Source organism: Centroberyx affinis, unplaced genomic scaffold, assembly GCF_046629955.1.
Source record: "Centroberyx affinis isolate AG114_WGS23_722 - 3 ecotype Tasmania unplaced genomic scaffold, CSIRO-AGI_Caff_v1 ptg003849l_1, whole genome shotgun sequence".
NCBI classification, from domain to species: Eukaryota; Metazoa; Chordata; class Actinopteri; order Beryciformes; family Berycidae; genus Centroberyx; species Centroberyx affinis.
In genome coordinates this window covers 32,636-54,024 of record NW_027281696.1, presented here as the reverse complement: position 1 = coordinate 54,024, position 21,389 = coordinate 32,636, and the positions used below count along the sequence as shown (strand labels likewise).

At 41.5% G+C, this 21,389-nt stretch overlaps 2 protein-coding genes across 7 annotated transcripts; one reads left to right on the top strand and one right to left on the bottom strand.

Annotated features, from left to right (window-relative positions):
• Positions 1-2,008: 2,008 nt before the first annotated feature.
• LOC139662590 (gamma-glutamylaminecyclotransferase-like) lies at positions 2,009-6,571 on the bottom strand. Its single transcript, XM_071541292.1, has 2 exons — positions 6,525-6,571; positions 2,009-2,658 (listed from the first exon to the last, which is right to left on the bottom strand). Exons 1-2 carry the CDS (start codon positions 6,564-6,566, stop codon positions 2,164-2,166), a joined length of 537 nt encoding a protein of 178 aa, XP_071397393.1. The 5' UTR covers positions 6,567-6,571; the 3' UTR covers positions 2,009-2,163.
• A 2,732-nt stretch (positions 6,572-9,303) lies between these two features.
• Positions 9,304-20,413, top strand: arl13b (ADP-ribosylation factor-like 13b). 6 transcript variants are annotated; one of them, XM_071541285.1, is made up of 11 exons: positions 9,304-9,880; positions 12,108-12,178; positions 12,558-12,807; positions 13,169-13,274; positions 14,000-14,202; positions 14,730-14,844; positions 15,281-15,449; positions 15,754-15,762; positions 16,249-16,368; positions 16,972-17,040; positions 18,581-20,413. In XM_071541285.1, the coding sequence occupies exons 1-11, from the start codon at positions 9,822-9,824 to the stop codon at positions 18,655-18,657; spliced, it is 1,248 nt and encodes a 415-aa protein (XP_071397386.1). In that variant the 5' UTR covers positions 9,304-9,821; the 3' UTR covers positions 18,658-20,413. The 6 variants fall into 6 exon arrangements, with proteins under 6 accessions (XP_071397386.1, XP_071397383.1, XP_071397387.1 ...); XM_071541282.1 differs by lacking the exon at positions 15,754-15,762 and having other exon boundaries at positions 15,287-15,438; positions 16,214-16,368; XM_071541286.1 differs by lacking the exon at positions 15,754-15,762 and having other exon boundaries at positions 15,281-15,434; positions 18,733-20,413.
• Positions 20,414-21,389: the final 976 nt, after the last annotated feature.

Here is a 21,389-nt window from a genome sequence, read left to right as displayed (position 1 = left end):
ACGATGGCAGACACCAGCGTCATTTTATGAGGATATGAACAAACTGCCTGCTTCATATTTGTTATCTATGCAGTGGAATGGAGCTCAGTCATTCATTGACGGCAGAAAACGTGTCTCTAACCAGCTGCAGGTGGAGCAGCTGCATGGTTGTGAGTTTTGATTACCTTGGTCGTCTCGTTTCTATACTGAACAAAACACTTTCTATGCACACAAAAGGCTTATTCCTCTCAAATTTTGTTCACAAATTTGTTTAAAGCCGTGTTAGTGAGCACTTCTCCTTTGCCAAGATAAAAAAAACTGGGCTGGTCACAATAAAAGGCCACTCTAAAATGTGCAGTTTTATCTTGAAAAAAAGACATTTATTAGGCACTGAACTATGGATCTCACATGACTAGGGTTACAGATATGCATTTTTTGAAAACCAGTCAGTATCTGGTGTAACCACCATTTGCCTCAGGCAGTGCGACACACCTTCACATAGAGTTGATCAGGTTGTTGATTGTGGCCTGTGGCATGTTGGTCCACTCCTCTTCAATGGCTGTGGCTGGATATCAGCAGGAAGTGGAACACGCTGTCGTACACGCCAATCCAGAGCATCCCAAACATGCTCATGGGTGACATGTCTGGTGTGTATGCAGGCCATGCAAGAACTGGGATGTTTTCAGCTTACAGGAATTGTGTACAGATCCTTTCAACATGACTCTGGTGAACATTCCTGCAGTCAAAAAGCGACATCTGTGGTATTGTGTGATAAGTCAAGTCAAGTTTATGTATATAGCCCTTTGTCACAAGCATGTCTCAGAGGACTTTACAGAGAGTGTGTCTAGCTAGGTCTAACTAAACACAATCAATGGTGAACAAAGTTATATAAGACAAACATAGCAAACAGAAAATCACAGGTAGGCAAGAGCAGATTTAGCAAGACAAAACAAACTACCTATTCTACATAGCCTAACATACCCGGCACCCCAGCCTTAGACCCTAAATGCACACAAGGAAAAACTCCCAAGAAAAACCTTGGTAGGAAAACTTGGAAGAAACCTCGGGCGGGCTGAGGCAAATAGGGATCCCCCCCCCCGGGACAGCTTATCGCGCAATAGGTGCCGGGCAAAACATTGACAGAGTCATGGACAACAATAATGACAGAAGCAAAACAGAGAGAAACAAAAAGAATGAGAAGCGGCATGCGGCGGCAATGAGAGGGGGGGGGGAGAGGGGGGGGGGGCAGCGCTAGAAAATTCAGTGAGACGAGGGCAGCAGTCGTAAGTCAGCGTCCAGGTGAGAACAGCGGCAAGGAAGAGCAGGGCGGCACTGACGATGAAGAGCCAGGGCGGCACCCGTCACTGCCAGGTAGAACACTGCACTGGAGTCAGAGGGAGGAGCGAGAGAGAGGACACGAGGTGGCGAACACACACACAACACAACCAGACACACACACACCCAGACACACACACACACACACACGTACAGAGGAAGGGGAGAAAACAGCTGCACACAGAACACACAGGGTCAGAGACACGATAAGTGGGAGCAGCATCAGGGATGGCACCGAGGCCGGCGCCGACGGCCACTGAACTGCACCGGAGTCTGAAGAGGGGAGAGAGAGGAAGGGGAGAAAACAGCAGCAACAGAACACACGGGAGACACATAGGCGGGATCAGGACCAAGGCCGGCGCCGACGACCGCCAGGCCGGAGCAACACCTGTCCACTGGCAGGTGGGACACTGGACCAGAGTCAGGGGAAGGGGAGAGAAGACAGCTCAGAGCACATAAAGACAGAGTCAGAGCACATACAACTGCACATTTTAGAGTGGCCTTTTATTGTGACCAGCCCAAGGCACACCTGTGCAATAATCATGTTGTTTAATCAGCAACTTGATATGCCACACCTGTCAGGTGGATGGATTATCTTGGCAAAGGAGAAGTGCTCACTAACACAGATTTAAACAAACTTGTGAACAAAATTTGAGAGAAATAAGCCTTTTGTGTGCATAGAAAAAGTCTTAGATCTTTTATTTCAACTCATGAAAAATGGGAGCAAAAACAAAAGTGTTGCGTTTATATTTTGGTTCATAGTTTTACAGGAATAACGTGTGAATTGTGCCTCGGGGCGGATCTGCCCTACACATCCTAGACATGCAGGCCCTGCGGCAGCGGGCCACGTCAGTCTCTTGCCTCTCTGGTGACGTACTCCAGCCCGTGATCCCCGAACGAGTCGTAGTTCTCATAGCTGGGCAGCGAGGTCCAGTCCGGCTTGTACGTGGTCGTGCTGTACACAAACGCCTCCACGATGCTTCCCGGCGACGGCGTCTCCCCTCCGTCTGTCCGTCCCACCCACTCCTTCACCTCCAGCTTCACCGGAGTGCGCTGGTACATGGTGGGAACGGCCTCGAAAGCATCCAGGAACTTCAGCATGCGGTCGTCCACTCTGTAGATCTCCCCTCCGACGTGCTGGCCCTCGCCGGGGAGGTTGAGGAGGAAAGGGATGTTGTTCTCGCTGGCGATCACCAGCGGGTACTTCTCGGCGGTGCGGGCCGAGCCGAGGAACTCGGCCTCGCCGTTGGCCCGGTCAAACATGCGGTGGTAGTTGGGCTGCCCCTTCTTCAGGGTGCCGTAGACAAAGACGTGAGTCATGTGGACAAAGGAGGGGAGGCGCACCTGCAAAATACAACAGGGGAGAAGAGTTTGGTCTTTCAAATACAGTAGGATGAGCATCCTGTTCGCACCTGCAACATTCTTAGTACTCATATTTATTTATTTATTTATTATTTATTTCTTGTCACTTTTCACTGCATACAACATAATAAAGCAGAATTGTCTTGAATATAAGTAAATATCAGGGTATCAGGGTGGTGTAGTGAGTAGGGAGACCGTCTGTTAAGCTCCAGGCCTAACAGCTCCAGGGGAACCAGTGATACCAGATTTTCCTATGGGAATCTACATAGTAGGCTACTGCATTACATAATAATACAAACAAGTCAAGTTTCTACTGCTTTTTCTCCAGTCACTTGACATCTTCAAAAGATTTTTTTCTAGGAATCCAAACTGATCTTTTGGCCTAATATGGAGGCTCTTCTAACAAAAGCAGCCCAATTTTTTAAGCTTTTACTCATCAGTCTGTTATTTGGTTTAGGGCTGCAACTAACGATTATTTTCATTGTCGATTAATCTGTCAATTATTTTCTCGATTAATCGATTAGTTGTTTGGTCTATAAAATGTCAGAAAATGGTGAAAAATGTCAATCACTGTTTCCCAAAGCCCAAGATGATGTCCTCAAATGTCTTGTTTTGTCCACAACCCAAAGATATTCAGTTTACTGTCATAGAGGAGTAAAGAAACGAAAAAATATTCACATTTAAGAAGCTGGAATCAGAGAATTTTGACTTATTTTTCTTAAAAAATTACTCAAATCAGTTGGCGATTAATCGATTAATCGTTTAATCGTTGCAGCTCTAATTTGGCTCAGCCATTGGATGCAGCAGGAAGGCAAATGCATGCAAAATAACACAGAGTAGAGGAGTTTGTGAACAGGGTGGTGCTGAAAAACACTTAAGTGCTCAGTCAATCTTCCCAGGGTAAATAATGTGACCTCTGTGACCTTAAGCTTTATACAAGACACAGGTCTAATATCACTGATGCTCTTTGGACTTGTTCTTGCAGGTTAAGTCAGCAGCTCAATAATTAATTCTGATGTAATGTGAAACAAACATTAAAGCTGGGAAGAGTCAATGAGCAGTGGTTCGTAGAGAGTTGTCAGTCCTGTTTCGTTGGGTGACATTTGAAGCTGGAGTCAAACACCAGATAAATAACACACAGTATAAGCTCCCTTTATGAGGATACTTTAAATACCACATCCATGGAGCACAATGCTCTTCTTCAGACATGAAAGACAATATATATATACATATATATACACACACACACATATATATATATATATATATATATACAGTGGGGGAAATAAGTATTTGGCAGCTTAAAAATTTGCAAGTTCACCCATTTAAAAAAATGAGAGAGGTTTGTAATTTTCATCATAGGTACACATCAAGTATGAGAGACAGAATGTGAAAAAAAAAACCAGGAAATCACATTGTATGATTTTTAAACAATTTATTTGTGAAAATGGGGGGGAAAGAAGTATTTGGCAGCTAGAAAACAAACAACTCTTTTGTCCTTCACAGACCAGTCACTTGCTCTTTAAGAAGTTATTCTGGCCTCCGCTCGTTAACAGTATGAATGGCACCTGTCTGAACTGATTAGAGGCATAAGAGACACCTGACACACCTTTAAACAGCCAGGCTCCAGTCTTCACCATGACCAAGACCAGAGAGCTTCCCAAAGACACCAGGGACAAAATTGTACAACTTCACAAAGCTGGGATGAGTCAAACTGACATTAGTAAACAACTTTGTGAAAAAAGATCAACAGTTGGATGCATTATTCGAAAATGGAAGAGGTATAACATCACTGAAAATCTCCCTCGGAGTGGAGCTCCATCCAATATCTCACCTCGTGGGGTTCAAATGATCCTGAGAACAGTGAGTAATCAGCCCAGAACTACACGGCAGGAACTGGTAAATGATTTGAAGACAGCTGGGACCACCGTCACAAAGAGGACAATAACTAACACACTACGTCGTCATCAGGTGAAATCCTGCATTGCCCGCAAGGTTCCCCTACTAAACAAAAATCATGTTAAGGCCCGTCTGAAATTTGCTAAAACACATTTGGATGATACAGAGGAGGATTGGGAGAATGTGATGTGGTCAGATGAGACCAAAATTGAACTTTTTGGCTTAAACACCACTCGCCGGGTGTGGAGGAAGAAGAATGCTGAGTTGCATCCCAAGAACACCATACCTACTGTGAAACATGGGGGTGGAAACATCTTGTTTTGGGGATGCTTTTCTGCAAAAGGGACAGGCAGACTGGTCCGTATCAATGGCAAGATGAATGGGGCCATGTATTGTGACATTTTGGACAAAAACCTCCTTCCCTCAGTCAGAGAATTAAAGATGAGACGTGGCTGGGTCTTCCAGCATGGTAACGATCCAAAGCACACAGCCAAGAAAACCAAAGAGTGGCTCCGTAAAAGGCATATCAAGGTTCTGGAGTGGCCTAGCCAGTCTCCAGACCTCAACCCAATAGAAAACCTATGGAGAGAGTTGAAACTCCGTGTTGCCAAGCGACAGGCCTCAAACATTAGAGCTCTAGAGAAGATCTGTGTAGTGGAGTGGGCCAAAATACCAACTAAACTGTGTGTAGACCTCGTCAAGAGCTACAGGAACCGTTTGACCTCTGTCATTGCAAGCAAAGGCTACATTACAAAGTATTAAAATTAACCTTTGCTGGCTGCCAAATACTTCTTTCCCCCCCATTTTCACAAATAAATTGTTTAAAAATCATACAATGTGATTTCCTGGTATTTTTTTTCACATTCTGTCTCTCACACTTGATGTGTACCTATGATGAAAATTACAAACCTCATTTTTTTAAATGGGTGAACTTGCAAATTTTTAAGCTGCCAAATACTTATTTCCCCCACTGTGTATATATATACCGTATATATGAACACTGTAGGCCAGGTCACATGACATGCCCCAGGCTGAAAGAACGCCCAAATTAAGCCTATAGAACATAAAAAACAATTGTGCAAATAGGAATGTTACACTGTCACCCGATAGTGTCAGTGTACAAATAGTTACAGTGATCAGACACAACTACATATCTCATAAAACCTCCCTTACACAACAAAAAACTATCTAGGCATGATAAAATCAGTCATAACAAAGTGGTAGCCTATACTGTCACACAACCTATATACATAGCCTACCACATGCCTCCACAGTAGGCCTATCTAACACAGCTTTTTGCACGTGACAGAAAACATCAGGTCACAACAACCATCATAAATGACGTCAAAGTAAACTGGAAAAAAAGAGAAAAAGCAGCCTAACAGCTACAATCTAATCTAATCGGTGATAATAAAGGACAGGTAAAACTGCACTACAGCTGAACGTGATGTGGCAGGCTAGTTTAAGTCGCGGACTCTACTTTAGTTCCTTCGGTATTGTTTCATTTGTCCAGCATATCTACATGTTTTGTGTAGACTGTTTCAAACACCACATAAACCCACACATTTTACCGCATAACAGCTGTTTTAAATATTATTACGCCGACCGAAAACTTATACCGGTCACCACTTATACCCGGTCATGGATGTATTAAACTAGGCCTATGGGTCGCTTAGCAACCATGTCATCCATCTGCTATGCAAGAACTATATCGGAAGTGGAAAAAATAACATTTTAACATGTAATTAAGACTTGCGAGTGTGTTTTTTTTTATTTTTTTATTATTATTATTATTAAAACGCAATCCGTTTCGCATCGTGCCTAACGATGGCTCATTTAGCTGTTCTAAAATCACTGTTAAACACGGCTTGTTGTGGCTTTTCGTCTAACAGCTAGCTACATAAAGAAACCGTGCAAAAAAAAATGCGTTTTCGGGGTAAAAGTCTTACCGATAGTGAAATGAAGCGGGTCGCTCCTCGCAATGCTCTCATTGAAAAGTAACGTGAGAGCTCTGCTCCAACTGTCTGACATGCGCAGAAGTGCAATCGACCTTGATTTGAGTGCTTGCCATTACTGCGGCTATCCAGCAATAATGCCAAGTTAGTTAACGTTATAGTCGATATAGCCAAATCAGCCACTGTGATAGATCTGCTTAGCTTTAATACTCTTACTTATAATACTAGTCACAAAAATAGCAACTATAGTCAGTAGCTATTCTGCTACTTACTAATCGTTATTGTCATATCGCTAGTTGCTATATGATAGCCTACTAGTTCTAATTTAATAGGTGACTAATTTGTGTAAGTGACTAATTTGCTGAATACCTTATTACCCTGTTAAAATTTCCATTCATCCCATTCAGCCTTCAAGAATCAAAGCATGTGCAATTGGCTGTTGTCCTCCAATGTCTTCTTTCACCAGGTAAATAAAATAAGTTGTGATGCCATCTGCTGATACATTCTTTCATCAAAACTTTGCAGTTTAATATGCTATCTTTGGGGTGACGAGTGTGAAGGAGGTATGACGTTTTGGGATGTTTCCCCTGGAAATCTTTAAAGTTTTCAGTGTGTTACCTCTACTACAAAGTGACATTATTTGGGTTGAGTGGTTAAACTATATAATGTGTTTTTGAACAGAGGTAAGGAAGGAACCTATGTATCGGTTTACTACTTGATAAATTGAATCGATGCTGGAGAATTTGTCAGCAGGTCCACACTTGGTGACTTTGCAAGCAGGAAATGACGTCAGAGGAGTCTTAAGACGTGAAGTCCCTGTGCCATGCCTGCCCTGTAGCGCCTCCATGTGGCCTAATGATGTGATAACTGACTGACCACCATGGGGAGGCTCCTTCCTCTTGCTCCCCTCCACAGGGAGGTCAGAGGTCAGGACCAGCTGCTGGAGCAAGTAGGGGTTCACTGTCTTGCTCAAGGACACTTCAGCAGGGAGGACCCTTGCAGAGCCAGAATCTTCCAGTTGAAAGCCGAAAGGAGATTTCTACTCATTACAATACCATGCAGCAATACCATGTTTTTGGTGGCTGGTTCATTATGGAGTAAAAGTAGAGTCCGCACACTGAAAGCTGGCCCAAAGGTGTATCAATTTATTACCTAAACAGGTGATCTGTCAAGCATAGAGCTCTTCATAAGACAGAGACAAATGAAATAACAGTGCTGCTAAATATCCATACTTAACTAGCCACGGGACGCCATTATGTTTGAAAATGTTTTAGAAATAAAACAGAAATGTGCTACAGTGGAAGAATAAAGAGGAGGAAATGCTGCAGCAGGCATGTAATTGATGTTTTAATACATTAATTAAAAAGGCTAAGAAGTAAAAGTCCAACAAAGAGTGAAAATAGAAGCCTAAAACAAATAGCTGTTGGATTCATTTCTATATACCACTTATACAACTATTACTTCTAATACTAATTAATTATTGCATAGCTCTTTTATGACACTTTTACAGAGGGCTGTAAAGTAAAAGGAACAAAACAAAGATTTATTAAATAATTAATCAGCTATGATAAAAGGGAGACTTGCACCGCTGGCTCCATTAAAACCCGCTCAGCCTAACAGAAATATTACAAGACTGTGAAACAATAATATTGCCATAGCAATGCAAATATGCATAAAATATAATTACACTATGGGCTTTAAACTTCATTCATCAGTTCAGCGCTTGCTAAATACACCATCAAATTGGAGGCAAAAAGGACAATTGGCTCATTAATGTCAATTCAGCAAAATTCAGAAACTATACAAACAAATAAAGATGATTACTGTAGCATTATGAGAGCAGTAACAAGTTAGCAGTTAAATGCAACTTCATAAAAACAGGTTCAGCTGTGTCTTAAAAAAGATGTACAGTGTATGCTAATCATGTTAATCATGTTTCCATAAACTTTAGGCATCCTGATCAAATCCTAGTGGTTAGTGACAGCGCCTTGTGAAGCAAAAGTCACAAAAGACAGACTTGCTTCATTTTGCTCCCCTCATCTGAGACTCACCTGTGATCAGTCAGGTGGACTGGGATAATAACTCAACCCCAGGAATGAAATGCTTCCTCAGCTCTCCACTCTACATCCATCCTGGCCTGACTGAAAAAGTCTACAGAATAGGCCTAGGCAAGCTAAAAACAAACCTGTTATCATTGTAGTATAAAGGAAACAATGATTTTGGTATAGGCCGTACGTGAAAAGCACGCAATAGGATGCAGCAATATGTGCTAAATTGAGAGAGTGCAGGCAGCCAGCAGAAGATAATGATGATGAGACAGATACAGCTTACTTACTTATTTAAGCAATATTACACAAGAGGGAGTGCTGTTATACAATGTATCACTGAAAGTTAGGCTATGTCAGACTTCAGGTTTGTGTGTGGATAGCTTTGTAATTTAGTCGTACAATAATGCATATTATCCTAGCTATCTTGAATAGTTGTACATGAGTATTTTTTCGTCGACTGGGTAGGCAGTTGACAAGGCAGATACATAATGTACAAGGTCAAATGGTGACTGCTGGCAGTGCTCTCCAGCGGTATAATCTGGGCATGATGCCAATGTTCACAGATACTATTATAAATGTGTGGGCTCATATTTGTCCACGGGGAGCGCTCTTTCAACAAGCGCTCACACCAGTGGATCAGGACGCAGCGGTGCAAATTTGTTGATTACGGAAGATGACGCAAGCACGTCTGCAGCCTAGCAGCAGAAAAAGACGGCATAAACAAAGTAGAAAGCTAGGTAGTTGGTCAAGCAGCTAACAGTACATGTTAGGCTATTTATGAAAATCTGTTTAATTGCCAAGCACAACTTTTATGCAGCTTGTCTTATGACTGATATACAATTCTGGCTGTGCTGACAACGTTAGCTAGGTTAGCTAGGTTTGCCTGTAGGTTGCTAAGTAACGTAAGCGCTAGTAAGTTAGCCATAGCTTCGACATTAGCACAAAGTCGTTTTACATTTACGAGTTCGTATTTCTGGGAACTAACCTTACTTAATACAACATGTTTTGGTAACATCTGCCAACGGCCATCTAATTCAACAGCGTTGGTTACGCTAGCCATTTGACACGTTACGTTAACTGCTAACAGCTAGGTAATGCTAACGTTTGTTAGCTAGCTATGTAGTCAATGTAGGTAAAGAATCGACCAGCTAGCCAGTTGTTAACCACTAAACAAGTCTGGTTAATGGTGGGACGTTCCTAGCTAGATGACTAGTTGACTGCAGTCATCTGGACTTGGACTGCAATGTTTAGTCTGATGGCGAATTGCTGCAATTGGTTGAAACGCTGGCGTGAGCCTGCAAGGTATGTGTTACGGAGCTCCTACCCATCCATCTCCCCTCTCCTTGTCAAAGTATGCATAGTTAACGTTAGTTCCAAATAGCATCTGTAAGCCTACCAATACATGTTAGTCCCTAGTTTGCAAGAAGTAGCATTGTCTAATATTGCCCTGACCTGTCATGCGACCAATCTTAGGTTTTGTTTTCAGTTTTCCTTGTGCAATTAGCTACAGCTGGTTACTCTGACATTTATTAGACCGGTCAAGTCCATTCTCACTTGTGGACTAAACATGTTCAAATGACAACTGCTGAAAGACCAGAAGATCTAACAGTGAGCTGTGTGGATAAGCTTGACATGTCAGACATCTTTTTTTTTAATTATTTCTTTTTTTTAGCTAATTGAATGGAAAGGAAACACTACCTGTCTTTGTTGGCCTCCTTTACAGACCTACTGATGCCCTGCTCAGATGTTGTGTTGTGATGATCAAGATCCCTTTGTTATGTATGAAATCATGCAGTCATATGCATTTTGATGTGGTGTTTGTTTAATAAAGTTCTTACGTGATTTATATGGTAGATTACATAGTCTACATATTGAACCAGTTGTCTCAATTTTCCTAACAATCTTGTTTTCCGTTTCATTGTATTTGAACCACTCTGTTCTGTGCAATGCTAATCTTTGATAATCTCTGATACTGTATGCTACTTCTGTTCTCTATTTTTTATGGACAGTGGGCCAGTCCTGTCTGAAACCCAACTGCATTATTTTCTCAGTCTACTTGCAGTCGTTTTTAGGTGACAAGCAGCACCTTGGGTTACTAGAGAAAGAGCATGTAAAACTAGTAAGACCTTGAGTGTGAGGCAGCAGGGTATGATGGCCAGCGAAATGTGCTGAGACTGCTTAACCCACATGGTAACTGTAAGGGATCTGATCCTTTGGACTTAGGTAGAAATCCTCACCTAATCCCACAGCCAGGTCTGTTCAGTGGGTCTTTGCCTGTAGCTTGTTTTTGTGAGTGGTTTGCAGTGAGGTCGGAGGGTTATGGGTTAGCGGACAGGGGACAGTCAGTATCTAAGTGTTCGGGGTTTACATCCAAAGGCTTCCCTGATGAATGCCACTTGGCTCCAGAGGACAGTTAGCTGGATAGTGCGCTTGATGTCCTTGCGGCGCAGGTGTCGTAGTTAAGTATGCTGCCAAGTAGGCTAGACGAAGAGGATTTGTGTGTGTTTTAGCTTTAAGTGTGTCTTCGTTTAGGGTCTTGCAGTTTGTCTCCTTTTCAGTGTGTGTTGTGTCTAATGGATTGGCTACTTTTCCTTGTTTTGTACTTTGTGTATTTGTGTGTCCCTTTCCTCCTTGTTTAGGTGCCGTAACCTAAACCTTAAGGTTTGTAGTTGTTATGACTATAGCATATTTAGAAAGGGTTTGTCAAGGTGGAAAACACAATTTCTTGCAGATTTTTTTAACAATAGAATCATTCATTAAGTGGCTCCAATTTCTCCAAGACCAGTGTACATGAGTAGAATGTGGGAGCAAATATTTGTTACACTCATGGGTACGGACTGGAAATTTGCATTTGTGTGTGATGCATTTATTGGGGCTAACTATAGTCAAAAAAATAATTTTGCCCCAATTAATCTGGTTGGAAATCTTGTATTGTTCTCAGAAACAATTTTCGTTACATCTTGATCTTAAAAATAGCATGGTAACTTTGCAATGGACCATCAACAACTTTGTGGCCCCCACAACAGCCCCCACAAAAGTGGGGGCCGTTACTATCCTCCTAGCTTGCTGTTCAGGTGTGTGTGTTTGCGTGTGCGCATGTGCACATGTGCATCCATCCGTCTGTTTGCCTGTCTTTCTTAGTGTGTTTGCATTAGCTCACCAGCTGACTGATGCTGACTCATTCAGTCGGCTTTTGTGCGCAGATCCATTGTTGTCTTGGTCATTCAGATATTGACCGGCTTATCTCCGTCCTCGACACAGTTGCATCTGAGTCATTGGAGCTAATGCCGGGTAGCAGCTTTAGCCTGGGTGCCTCACAGCTGGCTACAGGGCGCTGTAGGCTGCACACACGGCGTAGGCTGTCTGTCTTTCTGCCCCACTTCCAACTGAAGTGTTGGGAGCACACCTGGACTTCCAGACCCCACTGGTTCAGTAGGGTTTCCTGTGTGCAGCGGTGCATCGCTGTCTGCTTTTCTGTGTGTGTACCCTTTGTGTGTAGTCATTGTTTTTTCCATTTCTCACCTTACAGAAAAGTGACTCTGGTGATGGTGGGACTGGACAATGCAGGGAAGACTGCCACGGTTCGAGGGATCCAAGGAGGTGCGGACCCATTATCCATCTTAATGCACGCTAACATGCTCAACTTTTATTGTGATAATAGAAACATTGAGTTTAATGTTCTCCACCTTGTTTACTTCGTCTAAATCACCTTACTGTCAAAATTTGATCAGTATTTAATGTTATATTGTATATCATAATTTATATTGTTATATCTCTCGTTCACAATTTTTTTTAAAATCTTTTTATCATTCTATTTGTATTTTAGTTATGCCACACAGATTCTATGTTTTTTTAGTTTGCCAATAAACTTTTGTAGCACAAGTTGTGGTCGAATCAACTACATGTGCATATCAAATGTTTTATTGACCTAATGGCATGCCTTCTCTCTGCTTATTTTATACTTTTTCTTCTTTCCCAGAGAGTCCCCAGGACGTGGCTCCTACAGTGGGCTTCTCCAAGGTCGACCTGAAGCAGGGCAAGTTCGAGGTGACCATCTTTGACTTGGGCGGCGGGAAGAGGATCCGGGGCATCTGGAAGAACTACTACTCAGAGTCGCACGGCGTGGTGTTTGTGGTGGACTCCAGCGACGTCCAGCGAATCCAGGAGACGCGGGAGGCGATGGCCGAGGTCCTCCAGCACCCACGCATCGCCGGAAAACCCGTCCTTGTGTGAGTGCCAGAACAGGAAACGTATTTGTACGTAGTTTTCCAGAAAGTGAGTTTTCAAAGCCAGAAATCTTAGCACCTGGTGAAGTAATCATTGAGTCATTGGTATTGATCAACAGCCTCATCAAGCTCCCGCAGATATATTATGGTTTATGGTCATTTTGTGCTATGGGACAGGAAAAATGTTACTTAGACATACTAGATTTAACATCTATCACAGCTGGGAGAGGGATTGCAAAGGTATTGTTTTTTGCTTTAAATATTGTAGCTAATTATACGACTTTGAATCTTTTAGCACATCCTCTTTTCAGCTCATTGCACTACCACAGTCACTGATGTCTCTGTTTTCTCTCTTGGCTCCCAGGCTTGCCAACAAACAAGACCAGGAGGGAGCATTGGCTGAGGCGGACATTATTGAGAACCTGTCGTTAGAGAAGCTTGTGAACGAGAACAAGTGTCTCTGTCAGATCGTAAGTGTTTCTGCACCTGTTGTTGAACAGCAGTTGGATGACATTAAGGATGTTTGGTTTAACTGAGTCTTCAGCTATATATAGATAAGGAGCTAGGTTCATTTCTTTTATAACAGTTCATTCCATTCCTACCATTCAAATTAATTCACACACCCTAACATTCATGCCATACTCCATAAGGATGGTGTAACAAAACATAGGACGGATGTTTTTATCCAAAACACCTTGGATATTTAGCAGGGTGGCCCCAGTGGGAATACATCCCCTATCCATGCTCCATGTCATGATCCTCCCATTAAGCCATTAACCACAGTAGAGTAATAGCCACATTTTACATTTTCTGCATTTAGCTGACATTCGTGTTCAGAGCGACTTACAATAAGTACATTTTGTCAACAGAACTCAAACCAACCGTATATCACAGTCTTCATCAGTTAAGCCTTCAATAGGAATAAGTAGCTTCAGTCTCCGGTGAATGTACACGGTGACCTGAGACACAGGGATTGAACCTGTGACCTTTCTGTTATGGAGTGGTGTCTGTAATAGCCGGATTTTACAGTTTTGGCATTTAGATTAGAATTGTACCTGTGACATTTCGGTTATGGAACAATCCTTAACCACTAGGTCACATTGTGTAATCAAAGGATGGCATTAGGGAAAACACCTGGAAATCAGGTTTCTGTTACTCAAAACGGCTCATCACTCTGTATGTGTTTCCATCCCAGGAGCCGTGTTCTGCAGTCCTGGGCTATGGCAAGAAGATAGACAAGTCCATCAAGAATGGCCTGAACTGGCTCCTCAGCAACATTGCCAAAGACTACGAGGCCATTACTGAGCGTGTGCAGAAAGATACAGCCGAGCAGCGCGCCCAGGAAGACCAGGACAGGAAGGAGAGAGCAGAGAGAGTACGGCGGATACGAGAGGAGAGGTGAGGACACGAGAGATGAGCGGCAGATAAAACCTGTTTAACTCATAATGGATAAGTGAAATGTATCTAGTTGGAGCAGATAAGTGAAAGTCAGATTGGGAAAGAAATGCATGATGGGAAGGATGGGAGTTGAGTGAGTTAAACAAGTGAAAGAAGATGGTCAGGTTGGAATGGTAAATGAAACAAGGGAGCAGTGGATCTGAAATGTCAAAATGTCAAGAGTGGCAATGTAGTAATCTCTCCAGTCGGTCTGCAAAACACATTCGGGAAAATTCATTTGCGCTAGCTTTCTTAGATTAAAGTAAAAGTAATTTAAGAGGAGACAGATATATGGACATAAAATATTGCTTTTATCTAAAAAGATCAAACTACCACTGAAGGGTAGAAATACCAATTTGTAAAAATGCACCTTTTAATTAAAATATGCTGACCTCAAATCCTTTTTTCTTTTTTTTTTAAGTTGAACATCGTCACTGAGGAGGAAGGTTTCATTATAATGAAAGGTTAACATCCTGTTCTCTCCACAGAGAAAGGCTGGAGAAGGAAGAGGCGGAGCGTGAAGGCAGGCAGATCCAGGAAGAGGAGCCAGATGATGAGAACATGCCCAGCCCCTTCCAGCCAATAGGCAATGTGATCAATGAGGTGTGTGACTGTAGCATCCAACCACCACTGGACCCTGGGCCTGGGTCACGTAGAGCTGAATTTATGACTCTGTGTTTGACATGTCAAAACACACGAGTGGTTTGTGCCTTTTGTCTGTAATCATAATACATCATAACTGAAAATATGGATGTGTTTTACTCCGGTGCTTACTAACATTAGATGCTCTGACATTTACAGTCTAGAAAGCACATGTAAAACTCATGTTTAACTGTTGCATAATTCTGTCGTCTTTGTCTCAAAATGAGAAAAACCTCTTCAAATCACTAAATAACTGGACACGAGTCACAGTCATTTATGAAGCATGTATTCTACACTGCTTGGATACTCTACCGTACACCCTTCTCCCAAGTCCTGATTTGATGGCCGAGGTCATATGATAATTCCTTTTGACCTGTGGCTTTCATGTTCCATTCAGACCGAGGACAAAGAAAAGGAGAGGAAGAGGCAAAGGCAGCTGGAGGAGTGCAGGGCAAATAGCCCGAAGGCAGATGACGATCAAGAGGAAGAGGAGTACGAGGAGGACAACGACGAAGAGCCAGATGACGCAAGACAAACGCCAGAAACCGCCGGTACGTGTGCAGAGTGTGGAAAGGTCCCTGCATGGCTTTACTGATTTTCAAACTCACCTCAGTTCTTTAGACTTGCAGTTGAGTTTGCATTTGAATGCAGTGTTTGAAAATGAAAACTTTAAAAATTACTCTATACCAGCATTTATTACAACCAGTACTTTTATAAAAATGTGTCTGGTGCCATGATACTGCCTTGGAAGTGACACAAAAAAGATAAAAAATAATTATCTGTGTAGATGCGAGGGTAGTGGACAGCTTTGAAGAGCATTTGCTTGCAGCATGTGGTCACGCCTCGCACCATATGGAGAGAAAATAGGAGCTTGTACAAGTTAAGCAAGAAGTCTGTTTTTACTTTGAAAGCAAATGATTGAGCAAATATCCAGAGACTGTAGCACCTATTTGTTCAAGATGTTTCAAAGTTTTGGTAAGAGAGGCATCGAGTCAAATTTAGCATCAGTCTCACACGCATCCCAATCTTTTCATTGAGTTCACACCAAGGCATATGTGATAGTTAAAGATGGATACGCAGTAAGAAAACACAATATGTTAAGGGAATTCATTCAAAACTCGGCATGTGTGTGTTGGACCAGTTCCAGTTTTGAAAGTTGAAGGGAGGAGGCAGGAAGAGACTGTCTCCTCAACATCACCTAGATTCAGTCGACTTATTTTCATTTCTGCCTGCGTTTGCTTATTAATCACGTGATCCATTTTGAACTTCAGAATGCATTGTTGGCTGAAGATTGACTTATTTTTGGAAAGTCTATTCTAGTCTAGTCAAGCCTGAGGACAAATGCCCAAATGTCTCTGTATACAGCCACAGGCGAGCAAGTCAAGAAGAAGACCAGGAAGCTGCATCTGAAGAGGAAGCACCGGGTGGACCCGCTGAGGACGGAGGACGGCCCGGCGGAGAGCCCCACCCCTCCACCCCCTCCAGGTTAGTCTGGACCCCAGGGCGAGCCTCTGTCACAAGGAAGATGGATAGGGCAGACAACTACTGGGAGAAAGGGAATGGAGAGTGGGGTGGAGGGAGAGATGGATTATAGTACCATTAGATTTACTTCACTTGCACCACACACTCACTATTAGATGATTCTGAGGTAAGAGGACAAAGATGATGATGAAATTTAAAGATGATTTAAAGATTAAATTTAAAGATGAAATTTAAAGACAGGGATTAAGTGACGGCAGGAGGGAAAGATGGTGAAAAGGGAAATAATGTGAAGCCTGTGCTTTTTCTTTTTTTTTTTCTTTGTCTCATTTTGTACTACTTGATCATCGCATGTCTTCAGATATGATTATGATGTGACGAATGATATAAAAACTTGGAACCAGCAATTCCACCAGTCATTTTCATTGTGTAGAATATAAAGATTGTTTGCTGTCAGATGCATTAAGGAGTTGTCACAGTGTTTCTGATCATTCTTCTACTGCTGGTACGAAAAAGGAGCATGAGTGTCACTTTGGACTTGATTTGCAGGATTTGCAGCATTTGTCATGACCGGAGTTTGTTTGTTTTACTCTGTATCTCTCAATTTAGTGGGATGGGCCACACCCAAAGTTTCTAGGCTGCCAAAACTAGAACCTCTCGGGGACTCCAGACATTGTGGTAAAGCTGCCTCCGAAGTCCAGCTGTGCATGATCCCTCACTGTTAACAACTATGTCATTTTTTGTTTCATGCATTAACTCCTTCATTATATAGCTGATTCAGCCATTCACTAACCCGGTCTTGGTATGGATTAACTCATTCACTAACTATCACTGAACTGACTCTGTGTTTCCTCTGTGATGTTATGCAGCAGTAGTGCTTTTGGTTGTCATTTTATTTTTGGTTCCACCTGGTTATGGTTCTAGTGCAGGTTTCACTGTGCTAAAAACATGTTTCTTTGGATACTTCATCATAAAAAAAATCACATACTCTAAATATTACCACTATACTTCTTGTTTTAGAGAGGAATCAGGTGAAATCGTATGTTCTTTTAGTTTTCACAGCAGTGGTGGTAATTTTCTTGCTGTGGCCTCGCAGAGGAAACACTGAACTCGGTCTGCCTTAAGATGTGTGTTCTGACTGTTAATTAGCATCACAGAACAACATCACTGTCTTTTTCTTCTCCTCTGCATTTTATCAGGCATGCCTTTGAATGTGTGTGGATCCTTCATGGTGGCAGACATCTTAATCAACTCAACACAGTAGTGTGTCTGTAGATTCATCCACATTTTTTTCCCCAGCCTGCATCTCCCATTTACCACTGTGCAGCGTCTTGCATGGCTGATGTCTGTCTCTTGTTGCTTACATTGTTTTAGGCTCATGCTGACTATAAAATCCTGTAATTTTAACTGTTTTGAAAGGATTAGGGTTATTTTCATAGCTTAATGCGTTTTTATTACATTGTCTTACATTTTACAGCTTACATTTGTTACATAATTTGATATAGCAATAATACCTGAGAGGACGTGATCTGTACCGTTATTATGGATATGATGGTGATGCAATAGGTAGGAGATAGGAGCCGAAGCAGAGCTCCAGAGTTCCCAAAATCGTAATAGTAAAGAGCATCCTCAAGAATATTATGGCTTTTATACAACAGTTAGATGAATACTTTTCAGACTGCCCACATGCATTGCTAAGTAACAGAATTACTAGGGGTGGGCCAATAGATTGGGAAAAACTATCATTTTGGGTTTACATCTGTGATCAGACAAATTACATGTTTCGTTTGGTCTCATTGGGTACCTCTACTGTTTGAAACTTTGTCATATAAAATTAGTGTGAAAATGCGAAAGTAGAGAACTTCAGTAAAGTCCCATCATGCGATCACAAGTATCCGGGCTTACTGTACCGATATGGATCCAATTCTTATTATGAAGTGATTGGCCCAACCCTAATGAATACAAAAGATTAAAAAAACAGGATTAGGAAAACAAGATTATTTGCCAACTACTTCCCTGGTTACCACAGGAGTCATCATAGCAACCCCAAAATCACAGCTAGTCGTGCTTATGTGCATGCAATGTGCCTTTGACTAATCCATTGCCTTGCTGAAACTACCTGCTGTGTAATCATGTCACACATACAAATGCCAGTGGTTGTGTTTGTGTTTCAGGACTTGGTGGATGTAGTCATAACCTTTCCTCCTCCCCTCCACAGATTTTTACAGGAAGCCGCTCCCACCCGTTTCAGTTAGGCCGCGGCCTAACGGCGACACTCATGACGTCATTTCTTAACCCCCGCCTTCTCCTTTATTGATTGACTTTGACTCTCCCCCAATCACGGCTCTCCCCTTTGCTTTCTGTCTCAAGCGCGCAGTGTATAGACATCCAAAAAGACAGTCACTGCAGCGGATTGGGGATGTGGCAGCCTTGGAAGCCCGACGGACATGTTCAAAAACAGAGGGGCATCATGGGAAATGGAATCTTGCCCGGAAGCCATAATAATGTTTCACAGACTGACACAATTCGGTGTGAAACACCGGAATTTGCCTGAACTGGATTTTATTTTTTATTTTTTATTTTGTTTTTTTTTACAGTTTTACAAATGCGGTCTCCATTTGACGAAGGCATCTTTGGTGCTGAAGTCTTGTCGCTACTGTAGTCTTAAACTTTATTTTTTATTGTTAATATCAGTATTAGACGGTTTGGACCTCATGTGTCCAACTGACCTGCTTTTTCATAGACAAAGAATGTAAATATGTTCATTATAACCTTCAGTTACATATATGTTTTTGTCTGATACTGAATTATAGAGTTATATACATACTGACATTTGAAATCACACTTGAATTGTATTTCCCCATATTGTATTCATTTGTTTTTACACATTCAGTTGTGTAGTGCTAACGCATTACACTGATGCTTAAGGTGTAATTCAGACAAAGTGAATATGATATTGGGAATGTACGTAAATATGGAGAAAAGGGTAAGCTGTCTAAAGTAGAGGTCTTAGCTGGCTTTTCACAGCTATGAGTGCTTTAAATTTGATCATTTTAAAGACTGGGAAACCTATCTCTCTTTACTACAGTGGGAGCGAAATGAGGATGAGTCACAGCTGAACACAGAGGAAATTATCCTCTTCAGGGGTGAAATGTGCCGAGAGAGTAGGAGCGGCTCGCTACACCACACTGCACATGAAAAAGACTTACACTACATCATTGTTGTTAATCGGTCTATTTTAGTAATGAGATGCGTCAACATTTCACTTAAACACTGCAAAGTTGGTATGGAAGCATACACAATGCCATGAAAAGGAACGGTACATTGTAATGATTGTTGTGATCCATGGTAGGGAACAGTTTTTTTGTTTTTTTAAATTGAGTGCTCTTTTATCGCTCTCTTGCCAGCAGCCTCTTAAAGGGTTTTTCATCTTTTTATTTATTGTTAAAGCTATGTAAACATTGTAAACATATATGAAAATATATTTTTGTCTTTTATTTGTCTACAGGCCTACAGAATTTGTATCCGTTCTGCTGTTTACACTGTATCTGTTTTTAAAGTGATATTTCTCTTTGGGAAAAGGCTTCATGGGTGATGAACCGCAGACATTTGCCGCCCCTGAAGTGGCTCTGAGGTGTGAAGCTTTGGTGTTCTGGCATTTAAGACTTTTCTTTCTAGTCCTCCTTTTTGCTGTGGAAATAGGCAAAATTACATCTCGAAAAGGCCAACGTACAACCCTGAAAAAACTTACAACATTTCATTGCCCCACTTGAGTTTTTATATGGGTTGTAAGAGTTTGCAGTGTGACAGTGGGGGGGAAAAGAAAGTGAGTGTGTGACATCACTACAGATAGCTGAAACAGCCAATATGAAGCTAATGCATGGCAAAAAAAAGAATGGTATATGAAAGGGAAATATCACTTTAAATAGAATCCACATCATTGTGTTTTTAAATCCATAGTAAAAAAACAAACTCACTCCTTTGTTAATGAGCTAGATGTTTAAAAAAATATTTTTTCTACACAGTTTGAATTTTATAACAACAGCACAATAAAAGGTGTTTTGAAAAATATTCTTAAATGATTATAATCAAGTTGTGTTTTTTTTGTTTTTCTGAATGCAGATAGAAGTCTTTGTTTCTATGAGCAACTGCCACCAGATTATAAATGAAGTGATTGTTGCTTTGGAGTGTGTCATAAGGACAGCAGCGGTACGTTTTGGCTCAAAATCAGCATCAGTTGTTGCTCGACATGCAGCCCTTGTAATCTTAGCAAACACCTATACGTCTCCTGTCTGTGTCACTACTTCTGGAAATGTATTTCAGCTGATTATATTTATTTTACTTTTGTTTATTATCTAATTTTAAAATCCAAGGACTGAGGTTAGAGTTACGACTCAGCACTGTTTCTACTTAAGCCATCACTCTTGAGTACTGTGGACAGTCTGCTTTACACCCTGAAATCCTGCAGAGAATTATTGATGAAATCTGATGTGGATCATAGAGCGAGAAAAACGGATCAATTAGGCCAATTTTGAAGGGAAAACCACCTAACTACAGTCTTGAGGAATCTCAGTAAAATATATAAAATGTGAAATCATTAATTATTTGTCCCCAAGGCAATTTAGCTCAATTGAAACATCTTAATGTTCTGTTATTGGATTTGCAGTCACTATGTATTCTATGCTCACATAATTGAGTGTATTCTTTCAAAAACAATTGCTCAGAAAAACTATTCAAAATGTGGAATCATTTTTAAACCCAAAAGATGGTTGACAACAGTAATTTGCCCTCCTACATTTGGTGAAACTGAACTGTACAGTGGACTGTAGATGTGATGCATCAGTCCTTTGAGATCATCTGAATTATTACTTAAAGGGAACCCACTCCTTTTAAGAACTGACTGATGTAACTTCTGTGTCCTTGGGCAATTACACTGATATTCGGTAAACATGAGCAACTCTATTTTAAAGTTAGAAACCTGAAGAACTAAGACTGTAATCTGTGAGGCCATCAAGTTGTCTGTGTGT